Source organism: Diceros bicornis, chromosome X (assembly GCF_020826845.1).
Source record: "Diceros bicornis minor isolate mBicDic1 chromosome X, mDicBic1.mat.cur, whole genome shotgun sequence".
NCBI lineage: Eukaryota > Metazoa > Chordata > Mammalia > Perissodactyla > Rhinocerotidae > Diceros > Diceros bicornis.
In genome coordinates this window covers 40,864,675-40,877,362 of record NC_080781.1, presented here as the reverse complement: position 1 = coordinate 40,877,362, position 12,688 = coordinate 40,864,675, and the positions used below count along the sequence as shown (strand labels likewise).

The window sequence follows — 12,688 nt, the reverse complement described above, 5'->3', positions numbered from 1 at the left end:
TAGAGCTATTCTAATATTTACCTATCATCACATATTAGTGCTTGACACATGAAAGGAGAAATACATTTCACCATATTCTTTGTAAGATATATTACTGACCCTGTCAATTTTCTGTCTAAATCCTAGCCAGTCGCCTCCTAAATCTCTCTGTTTTCTTATTCCCACTGAGAGAGAACTTTCACTGAGCTTTGTAATTTTGAACACTTTAATTTACAGCATAATAAAATAATAAGAATCACACAACTACTTAAACATAAATAATAATCCATTCTTAGCAAATTAGTTCCAATGAGCACATCTAATGGTTATACAAAGAAATTTTCATATAAAAAGGTATTAAAGCATAAAAAAAATTCTAGGTACTGTGTATGTGATTATACATATGAAATATTTTGTTTTTCAAACCTGACTTTTAAAAAATCCAATAATATTTTCCAATGGCAAACTATAATATAAAATAAACCTATTAGCATTCACAGAGGTCTAACTGCAAATTCTGAAATTACCTTTTTTGCCTCTTGATTCCTTTTCCTTCTATACTTTTAATTTTTCTTAGCCTTCCATACTTAATAACCTAACTAAAAGATCCACATGGTGGATATTGGTAACAACTAAACATTTTTCTTCTTAGAGGGACTAATAATTTTGTGAGAGCATATGTATATAATTATTCTAACAGCTTGTAAACTCAGGAATAGTTCTCAAAACGATCCAAAACAAATTTACCCAAGTATTCCCCTCCATTTGTAATATACGATAGCCTAAGGAACTTTGGAATTCTATATATGGAATTTTTAATGTTGTAGCTACTTATGAAACCAAAAACTATCCAGGTAGTATGTTTCATTTTTCCAGCCAAGACAAATTACACATTTTTTTTCTGGAGTGAAGGAGTATAGTGTCTGGTTATAAGAGCACCTGGATTCAAAATCCAACTTGACCTCATATTGGTTATGTAAACTTTGACAAGTTATTCATCCTCTTTAGGGCTTAGTTTCCTTATTTATAAAATAAGGAAAATAATACCAAACTCATTGATTTCTTGTGAGGCTGAGATGAAGTAATGTTTGTACATGGCTTAGTCTAGTACCTGGTATGTAGTAAGAACTCAATTTTTAAAAGTCCTTAATCTGAACCAAAAAATATGCTGAATTTAATAATTTTATTTATTTATTTATTTATTTATTTTTTCCCCCAAGCCCCAGTAGATAGTTGTATGTCATAGCTGCACATCCTTCTAGTTGTTGTATGTGGGACGCGGCCTCAGCATGGCCAGAGAAGCAGTGTGTTGGTGCGCGCCCGGGATCCGAACCCAGGCCGTCAGCAGCGGAGTGCGCACACTTAACCGCTAAGCCACGGGGCCGGCCCAAAATATGCTGAATTTAATGTTGTTTTTAAAAGTTTATCTTAAGCTCTTAGAAGCCTCACTATAATATCATTCACCCTAAAGGAATGCTTGAGATAAGATAATCCTCTTTTAAAACTCGTCCAAGCCTAAATGCAATGTGGTATCCTTGATGGCATCCTGGAACAGAAAAAGGTCATTAGTGGAAAAACTAGTGAAATCCCAATAAAGCCTGGAATTTAGTTAATAGTATTGTACTGTGTTGGTTTCTTAGCTTTGACAAATCTATCACAGTAAAGTGAGATGTTAACATCAGGGGAAACGGACACTGCGTGAGGAGTATATGGTTAACTGTATTAAATGTGCAACTTTCCTGTAAATCTAAAACTATTCCAAAACAAAAAAGTTTATTATAAAAAAGTCATCCTGGGGCTGGCCCGGTGGCATAGCAGTTAAGTGCACACACTCCACTTTGGCAGCCCGGGGTTTGCAGGTTCGGATCCCCGGCGCGCACCGACGCACCGCTTGGCAAGCCATGCTGTGGCGGCGTCCCATATAAAGCAGAGGAAGATGGGCACAGATGTTAGCCCAGGGCCAATCTTCCTCAGCAAAAAGAGGAGGATTGGCAACGGATGTTAGCTCAGGGCTAATCTTCCTCATTAAAAAAACCCCAAAAAACCTCATCCAAAGGGAGTTAACTGCAAAATACCAAAGGGATCTTGTTATAAGGTGGTGTCATATTGAAGGCAGTACTGTGATCATTGTAATGGATATGGCTGCTGTATGGTTCATAAACATAACTACGCATTGAGCCATCAATCCACTTGATCATACCCTCATACTCTGATTTTCCCTCTCTGTCAGTCTTTTATTCTCGTCTCTTCATGGTTCCCACCCTAAATTGACCCTTCCGTCTCTGCTTAGAAGGCACAGCAAGAGAAGACATAAAAAAAAAATCTTTAAAAAGCAAAGAGTTAAGTATTGGTTACTAGTAGAATAACTACCACCATCAGGCCAAACTGGATTTAATACAATTTTAATTTTTTATTCACATGCATTCAGATACCAACGTCTAAAGAAAGAAAGAAAAAAAGGGAGGGAGAGAAGAAAAGGAAAACCACTGATCCTTCTTGTACTAACAATGAACAAATGTGATTCAAACAAAAATGAAATCGAATGTATCCTTCACCATATCTTATATGGAGACTTAAAAGCCACTCATTGTTCCATAGGACCACTTAGACCTAAACACTTTTCAGATTGAAGACAGGTCAAAAAGACCTGGGTGTTAAGTATAAAGTGAGTTTCCTTTCAGCCTAGGATTTCCCAGCATTGCCAGTATGGTACTGCATGGCATACATTTATTTTAAAATTATATTTATGTTTACTTCCAAGTTTTTGGTTTGCTTGCTTTTGCTTCACTTTATTTTATTTTTTGAGAATTGCATGACAACTCTATAACTCACTGGAAATAGCTAAGAACTACTTTGGGGATGTTTTGCCCTAGGCCTGCCATTCTTGTGGGCACCAAACTTACAAGTCCTGAATTAAGGCATCCTGGTCACATCGACCCATCAGCTGCAGTGGTGCTGCCTAAAGCTGATGTTGGAGTTTCTTTCCATCGGGTGGAAATGGCAGAAGTGCCGCTACCCCTGGCCCTCCTCACTGATCCGAGTGCTTTTCAGGGCTGAGTGAGGAACCAGTCCCAGAATCCTTCTCGACCAGAAGTCCAATCATGACCACACTCACACTCAGAATTGGGAAACAACCTTGTGAAACCTATATGCCATCCCTGATCTGTGCTATTTACCATGAACAAGGAAAGAAAAGGTCAGATTTAAATGTTATTACTCTATTTCAATATATTTATGCATTTCAAGAAATGCCTCATTAAGATAAGATCAAAGAGAAAAATAGATGAAAAGGCCAGAAAAGAAAGGAAGCCACAAGATGAAAGCAAGTTAAATGGTCCTGACAACTTAAAAAAAAAAATCACGAGTCGAATCAAGTCAATGAACAACTTACTTGTTGAGAAAACAACTTACCCATTTCTGCGAGGTCTTCATTGAGTTCCTGGAGCCAGAAGATGTCCATGTCGTCTAGGTCATAGCGACACACAGATGCCGCCAGCTCCATGATGTTGATGTAGCCAGGTTCTGCGGTCTCTGGGCTGGAGCAGTGGATGTACTTCCGGGGCCGGATAAACAGAACCTCCTTTACCTTCTCGGCAACAATCCTAGAAAGGCAAAAGAAAGATATGGTAACAATCAACAAATGACAGATTTCAGGCACTTAGGCCATACAGTGGAGTTAAACGCTCTCCCTTTCCACTCTGAGGAAATCCCCTGCTCTGCCAACTGGCAGGTATGGCAGATCCCTTTCTAGAAAGCAAACGGTTCTACAAGTTCAGTTTTATCATCTGCTGTGAACACTTCTAACAAAATGCTTCACTTACCTTCGTGGTTCCCAGGTTCCTACTACCATTCATTCTAATAAAATATTGTGGCATTGTGTGTTTTTGGGGCAATTGCCACTGAGTTTATTTAGAACGGGAAACCTGCGAAGGCACAGGCAGATTCCATACCAAAGATATATTTCAGCTAAACTCATGATTTTCTGCTCTGCCATGGAGGCAATACTGGATGGTGGTAAAAAGTACAGGCTATAGACACATACAAGCTTGTTTTTTCTGCCACTCACTTGCATGGTGATCTTGGGCAATTAATTTCTATAAGGTTCAGTTTTCTTAGCTAAAAAGTAAGGACGATAATCCTAAATTATGATAAAACAATGTCAAACTTAAAAGGCTATTATGACGAGTGTATGAAATAAAATATATAAAGTGCTTACTTAGCATAGTGCATAGTAAAAAATAGATGTTCAATAATGTCATTGTTATTGTTGTTATATTTATCATTTTCATTATTTATGTAGATGAGTTAAAGCCAAGAGGCCATGGACTTACACAAACTTAAGGCATTTCCCAACCATAAACAATAGCAACCATAAATCTGAGCCAGGGTAACACGATGGGATGAAAGATTTCTGTTTTTCCATCAACTTCTCCAGCAGGCTCAAGCAAACCCATATATCCCCTCACTCCTCCTGACACTTAAGAGCCTAAGGCAAGGAAACCAAGCAAGGGAAGAATTAGAAGTTTCTCGTACCAATGAGTTATTCTACAATATTTTAGATACTGCATGAAGTATCAGAAAATATAACCAAGAGGAAATCTGAATTATTATTCCCTAGCAATTTTAAACAACAGGGTGGGCCATCTAAAAAAAGAGAGAAAGAAATAGATACGTATGTCATCATAAAATAATGAAAATTGTTTCTCTGGAAGGCTTCTGGAGCCAGTTTCTTTACTCTAGAGTTATTATATATGTAGAAGGATTCATAAACATAAATGTACTCATATGAATATATATAAATATATAGAGTCATAGTTCACCTTATAAATATAAACATTTCCTCTTAAGCATTCTTCCAAAAGCTTATGATTCCAAATGAGTATGTTGAATAAAGTTAATAACTACACGTTTGCACATTTTAATTTTTCCACCATATGGAGTTTTTAAAGCCAAAGCCAACAAATACTTGAGGAAAAAAGCAGAACCCTAAAATATTAATTGAAGCTAAAATTTTAGAAATGGTCAGAGGCCTGTTTCCAACTGAAATGAACCCAACTGAAAAGGACAAGACATGCATATGAATTCTCCAGAGACTATGGGATTAAATATGCTGTGCTTTTTTAGTGCATGGCCTGTGAGCTAATTATAGACTATCTAATTCTTTTTCAAAATTCATCTTTTTCTAAATGGAAGAATATTTTGCTAACTATTCATCTCAATTGCCTCAAATTCTATGTGGAACAAGGTAGACTATAAATGTTCTTGAATTTAATATGTTTACTAAACTTCTGGAAGAAAACAAAGGGGAATATCTTTATGATCTTGGGATAGGCAAAGATATTTTAAATAAGATACAAAAGCCATTAACCGTAAAGGAAGAGATTGAAAAACTTCTGTTTATCAACAATATGTAATAAACTCTTACTAATCAACTAGAAAAAGACAGACAACCCAATTAAAAACTGGGCAAAAAACTTGAATAGACACTTCACAACTAAGGCTATCCAGATGGCAAGAAAACTTTTACAAGTTTCTCAACCTCATTAGTTATCACAGAAATGCAAATTGAAATCATAATCCCTATTACCTACCAGAGTGGCTAAAATTGAAAAGACTGACCAAAAATTGACGACACTAAGTGTTCATAAGGAAGTGGAGCAAAGAGACCTCTCATACACTGCTGGTGGGAGTGTGAATGGGTATAACCACTTCGGCAAACTATTTGGCAGCAGATATTATAGTTGAACATAAGCCTACCCTATGACTTAGCAAACCCACTCCCAGGAATATACTTTAAAAAAGTACACATATGTACACCAAAAGATGAATAAAAATGGCCATATTAGCATTTTTCTGGAAGCAACCCAAATATCTATCAAGAGCAGAATGGATAAATAAAATATGGTATATTCACACAATGGAATATGACACAGAAGTTAAACTTAATGAACTACAACATGCAACAGCATGGATGAATCTCACAAGCATAATGATGAACAAAACAATCCAGTCTCAGTATGAAGTTCAAAAACAGGCAAAACTGTCACCTGTGGTGAGGGAGGTCAGTTAGTGAGCAGAAGCAGAAGGAGGGCTTCTGGGTTTTGGCAATGTTTTATTTCTTGATCTGGGTGGCAGTTAAATGAGTGTATTTAATTCATGAAAATTCACTGAGTTATACAGTTATGCTTTGGTTATTTTTCTATGTGTATATTATACTTCAATGCAAAATTTATAACGATGATATCTCATTCATCTTTTCATATGTATCTTGAGTTAAAGTCTGAATCTAAGGACTGAGTCTATGACAATAAAAAAAATTACAGACAAACAGTAATACCAAAGGCAAGGAAACACGTGGGTAAAAGGCGAAGTTAATACACATTCACAAGGAGAAATTCTTGTATTTATAATGACAGAGGGAAAGGCCTATGAGAATTAGTGAAAAAATATTACTCTGAGATTTTAAAAAATGCAGCTTTAACATCTTCAAGTACCTATAACATTGCTACAGCTGGAGGGTGATTTTCTTCTCTGGCCACTATATACTAAGTACAGAGACACTCTTTGAATGATCACAGACCACTGACCAAATCAACAAAAGGTTGTAAGCATAGAGGTATGAGCAATTTTGTTAGGATGACGTAGTAAGTACAGTTTTCAATTTGGATGCTTGAATGTAAATGAATATTGTAATAACTTGCTGGATGACTGACCTTTGGTGAAAGGAGCTACAACCGCACCTGCTTAGCACCCAGAGAAAGAAGGCCTATCCACCTGCTCCTCAGGGTAGGCCAGCTACCTCTGGCCCATGTGAACACTGCTGTGACACTGAGGAGGCAATAAAAGGAAGCTGCAACCACTCTAACCAACCTATGGCCTCCTCCAGTGTCTTATGCAGTGAGCCCACCATGTGTCTTCAGTTGATCTAAATATTTGGCAGGTAGAGACTATGCTTCATTTCCTAATGAGCGGATTAGAATAATTGGTGAACAGCACAGAAATTGCACAAATACCATAACATCATGGATTCTTTAAAGGCTTGAAGTAAATGTCTTAAAAACTAAATAGGAGCCCCTTGTAATAATATCTCTAGGAGTAGTTTCCCAAGATGCCCCTTGTTAATCTTGCCACTCTGGGCCGATTGTTTCTCTACAAGACTCCATGCCTCATCTATCAAACAAAGGACAATTATAACCTCTGTGACAGATGATATTTTCAAAATCCCACATGCTCTTCTACAATGTGACTTGCCACACCTCCATCAAGTGGTGAAGTCTAATTTTCCCTCCTCTTGAATTGGGGAGGTCTTGTGACTGTTTCCACCAATAGAATATGGTGGAAGCAATGCTATGAGAATTGCGAGGCTGGGTCATAAAAGGGAATACAGCTTTCACCTTGTTTGCTGGAATGCATGCACGTGGAGCCCCGTGACTGAGACCTCTAAAAAGTCTGCCTATGCTGAGGTTGTCATGCTGTGAGGAAGCCAAACCACATGGAGAGGCCACGTGCAGTCTTTACGTCATCACAGCCCAGGTGACAGACATTAGTGAATAAGCCTTCAGATGATTCCAGCCTGCAGTCAGTGAGTCATCCCCAAGCTTCAAGTCTTCCCAGATGAGGCCCTAGACATCATAGAGCAGAGACAAGCTATCCCCACTGTGCCCTGTCTGAATTCCTGACCCACGAGAATCCATGAGTATGATAACACAGCTGCCTGAAGCTGCTAAGTTTGGGGGCAACAGTAACTGGAAAAACAATTTATGCAGTGACAGTAACTGGGAAAACCCCTAAAGGACTGCTTTAAACTTTAAATAAGACAAATGTGTGTATGAAAGTGCTCTGTACATTGTGCTCTTTACTTATTCTCATAATTGAAAGCAAGAATGGTAGACTGCTGCTGTCTAAAATGAAATGGGAAAGGAAGTGTGGGAAGAGTGGGGCAAGGAGAGTAGGGGGAGGTGAGAGAGGCAGGATGATGAAATACAGCAGTGGAGTGGGAGGCAGGCCTGTGCTCTCATTTATCATTAGGGGCTGTTCTTCCTTTGACTTACTATATGAAATCTGTATATATTTTGAAAGCAGAGCCAAGAGGATCTCCTTTAGTATTGAATATGGGGTATGAGGCAATGAAGAATCAAAGATGACTCCAAGAATTTTCACCTGAAACACTGAAAAAACAGAGTTACAACAGGAAGGATGGATCTGCCATCAGTTAAACATGGAAAAACTATAGGTGGAACTAATCTGAGAAGAAGATCAGTAGTTCAGTTTGGGACATTTTAAGTCTGAGATGTCTATTGGACATTCAAGTGGAAATGTTGAATTGGTGGTTGTATATTTGAGTCTGGAGTTTAGTAAAGAAAGTACTGCTTTCCACAGCCCAGTTAGTCCAATATGTACATTCCAAGGAGAAATAGGGGCCTGTCTGAACATCTGATCATTCCGTTTTTCAGTATCATTAATAACTCAGAAGTGTATGATGATATCTTGTTAAGTGAAAAAAGCAAGTTTAGAATGTTCCCATTTATTTATATATACATACATATACATATGTGTGTATAAGATATATACTAGTCAATGTTGTGTATTCTGATTACTGTTGTTTTTACAGTAAGTCAATAATGCATCTATAATTTTAAAAACATATACACACATACATGGTAAATACATCATTAACCACTTGTATGTTATACAACTTATAATGCTTGCTTCCTTTCAACCAAACATGAAGCTTTGTTTTCCTTCCATTGGAACCTTATTGCAATAGAAACTAATTTAAGTATACAAATGAAAACCTAAAAAAAAACTACCTGAAGTTTGTTTATTATTGACTAGTATCAAAATCATTCACAGTCTACCTAAAAACATGTAATGAAGTTAACATCATCTTTATTTGTTTAACTTACTTTTGAAAAATTCCTTGTGGTAGTGAACAGACTTGTCTAAGCAGCTGTAACTTAGAGTGCAAGCTGGCTCCATAATTCTCTGTACCCCTCCCCCTCAATCACTACATATATGCACTATGCTACACTAAGCTAAGAGAAAAGAGAACTGCAGAGAGGACAATGAAACAGAGGGAAAAATCTAGTCTGAAAGCCAGAACAAAGATTCTGAAAGGATCTACTCCATCTACTCTGTTGTATCTTTTTTTTTTCTTTTCAATTATTATAGCATGAATAGAGTAATTCTAGCACCCAAGCATCAGGTCAATTAACTTATACACATCCAAAATTATTTCTCTAAGTCCATTAGGAAATAAAATTTCGAAGCATTTCAACAATCTTGTGGATTAAGTAATAAATAAAAAGTGTGTATTTTAGTTTTATTAGTATTTAAGTTTCTCTAACTGACTGATTAATCTGTCTGTAGGCAGTAAGACAAGTAAGTCTAATACAAACATTAAAAATATTACTATTGTGACGGACTGAAGATGGTCACAAATCTTTTGATAGTCCTTCTGTCGAGAGGTAGGTCTATTTCCCTCCCCTTCAGACTAGTAGCTCTCTGTGACTGCTTTAATAAAATATGGTGGAAGTAATACTGTGCCAGTTTCTGAGCCTAGGCCTTGAGACTAGCAGCTTCCACTTCTTATCTCTTGGAAAACTCACTTGTGGAGCCTGGAGCTGCCATGTAAGAAGTCAGACTACCCTGTTGAGAGGTCATGTGGAGAGGTCCTAAAACTATATGGGAATCTGGGCAGTGCAGATCATAGAATCAGCTACAGGGTTACAGTGATGAATAAAATCAATAAGGTTCCTGTGCTCATGTAGCTTTGAGTTTGTAATGCCACTATCAAAAAGTAGCAGAGAAATGCCGTGTGTTCACCAAACCCTGTTTCATTTTCCATCTAGGCACGCAGCAAGACTACGTTCCCCAGCCTCCTTTGTAGTTAGGTGGGCCATGTAAGTGAGTTCTGGCTAATGGCATATGGGTGGATAAGCCACTTCAAAGCCTAGCCCTCCCCTCCCCACATCTACCTGCATAACCCTCTACACATTGTCTTTTCTTTTCCTGCTGACTGGATTTAGAAGTTTAGGGGTGGAGAAGGGAGTGGGAAAGGACCCAGCAGATAGAGGGGCCACTCGTAGAAAGAGCCTGTTCAGGTGGTTAAGTGCGGGCGCTTCGCTTTGGCGGCCCGGGGTTCTCGGGTTTGGATACCGGGCGCGCACCGACGCACCGCTTGTCAAGCCATGCTGTAGTGGCGTCCCATATAAAGTACAGGAAGATGGGCACAGATGTTAGCTCAGGGCCAATCTTCCTTGGCAAAAAATGGGAGGATCGGCATTGGATGTTAGCTCAGGGCTGATCTTCCTCACAAAAAAAAAAAAAAAAGGAAAACCAAAATTGAAAAGTTATTCTCTCAATTTTCTTCCTACCTACTGATTTTAAATAACATATAAAAACCTGTTTGTTAAAGGTGTGTAGCACTGGTGTTCTTAAGTGAATAATACAGACTTCAGCCTAATGTTGCTTAAGATATTTTATCAGAATGGGAGGGTTTGTTTTCTCTTCTGCCTAAATGAACAATAAATACTATGTGTTATGATGGAAAAAAAAAAAAAAGAAAGAGCCTGAGTCCCTGAATGACTATGTGGGGCAGAAGTGACCCACATTCCAAACCCATATTGAATGAAGACGTGTGCAAGAAATAAAACCTTCATTGTGTTAAGATGCTAAGACTTTGGGGGATGTTTGTTATAGCAATTGGCCTATCTTGACTAATGCATAAGGATAAAGAATTATTTTCCAATATTTTCACATGTTTTAATTTAAGTCACTATTGTATTACATTAGATTCATTCTTAAATTTCTGTAACAGATTTATATTTTAGAATATTTTCTCCAGAGAAGGGAGATTTCCATCAGTAGAAAATAACTAACCAATTAGGTTTTAATTTTACCAAAACTAAGATGGAGGAGCCAACTCAAAACAATGTATTAAAGGATTTGTTTTTACATTCTGATACTTTTCATATGCTATTGTGAACTGCTATATTATTATTAAAAATCTTTAGTACAAAATTAAGAATGTCATCATGCTTTTTTTTTTTGTGAGGAAGATTAGCCCTGAGCTAACATCTGATGCCAATCCTCCTCTCTTTGCTGAGGAAAATTGGCCCTGGGCTAACATCCGTGTCCATCTTCCTCCACTTTATATGGGAGGCCGCCACAGCATGGCTTGACAAGCAGTGCCATGGTGCGCGCCCAGGATCCCAACCCGTGAACCCCAGGCTGCCAAAGTGGAGCGCGAGCACTTAACTGCTACGCCACGAGGCAGGCCCTCATCATGCTTTTAAGGCACACTGATTTACAATTTTTAAAATTTCAAAGGCAGGAAAAATTTTTCCAATTGAATAATTATTAACATTTCTTCTTTATATGAAAGTAATACACAATCACTGAAGATATTAGTTTTAAATCTCAAAGCAATCATTGCAAGGGTTTGTTATGAAACATTTACATTTGTTTAGATTTGGCAGTTATATCAGAAAAAAACACTTTTATTTTTGGCTTTTGTGAATGAAGCTACTATCTTTTAATTTCAAAAACTGTTTAAATATTCTCGATAGTATAAATAAACAAATTGTTACCAGGCACCTCCTTAACCTCCAGGAGTTTTGTAATCTATGAAAAAAACAACAACAAAGACATACACAAAGTTATAAAACTAACCAATAAAAAAGGAACATAAATGGTGTTTCATCATATAGCATGAGAAAAAAGTAACATACTTGGACAGAGTGAAGCAAAAATTAGAGACATTAGCATCTCAGTTCAAAATAGGAAAAACTTAAAAAAAAAGTCACCTTGGTAGATTTGTAAAAAAGGGAATTTCAACAAATAAAATTGAGGTTTCTTGGTGATTGAAGAAGTATGTTTTCTTCCATAGCAGCTTGATTTATAAGGGACTCACAGAATCAAGGTGGATGGGGTTGGCGTATAGTGTCTATCACTTTCAAAAAGGAAGCTGTTCAACAAATAGAGCTGGAACACCTGGATATCCACATGCAAAAGAATGAAGTCAGACCCCTAAAACTTCACATCATATCCAAAAAATAACTGAAATTGATCAAAGACCCAAATGTAGGAGATAAAACTATAAAATTCTTAGGAAAAAACATAGGTGTAAAACTTGATGATCTTGGTTTAGGCAATGATTTCTTAGATATGACACCAAAAGGACAAGCAACCAGGGAAAAAAATAGATAAATTGAACTTCATCAAAATCAAAAACTTTCGTGCCTCAAAGGACACCACCAAAAAAAGTGAAAAGAAAACCCACAAAATGGGAGACTATATTTGCAAATCATGTATCTGATAAGAGACATGTATCCAGAATATGTAAAGAATTTTTATGACTCAACAATAAAAAGACAAATAGCCCAATTTTAAAAATGGGCAAAAGATCTGAATAATTTCTCCAAAGAAGATATACAGAGAAGGTATGCATGGATGCACTATATAAAAATGGGACATTCTGGAACTGCTGGTCAGGGGACTTTGTCACCCTATACACTAAAGGGTCAGATTTTCAGCAGCCAAGGCATCCATTCCAAAGTGAATGTGATGGAACATAAAGAAATAAAATGAGACAATTCACTTTGGCTGTTTGAACAGCAGTGTTTCATAGGAAGAGAAAAAAAAAAGATCAATCTTGTATTTTCTGACCACATAAAGGCTTCTTCACTTTGTAATAAAGAAGAAAAGC

General features: G+C 37.2%; 1 protein-coding gene across 3 annotated transcripts in view; it reads right to left on the bottom strand.

Annotated features, from left to right (window-relative positions):
• The window catches only part of JADE3 (jade family PHD finger 3), a 127,102-nt gene that overhangs the window by 32,793 nt on the left and 81,621 nt on the right, over positions 1 to 12,688 (bottom strand). For all 3 annotated transcript variants that reach the window (XM_058535722.1, XM_058535724.1, XM_058535723.1), the window contains exon 5: positions 3,391 to 3,581. In XM_058535722.1, coding sequence (XP_058391705.1) covers positions 3,391 to 3,581 — 191 coding nt within the window. The remainder of the gene's footprint in view (positions 1 to 3,390; positions 3,582 to 12,688) is intronic.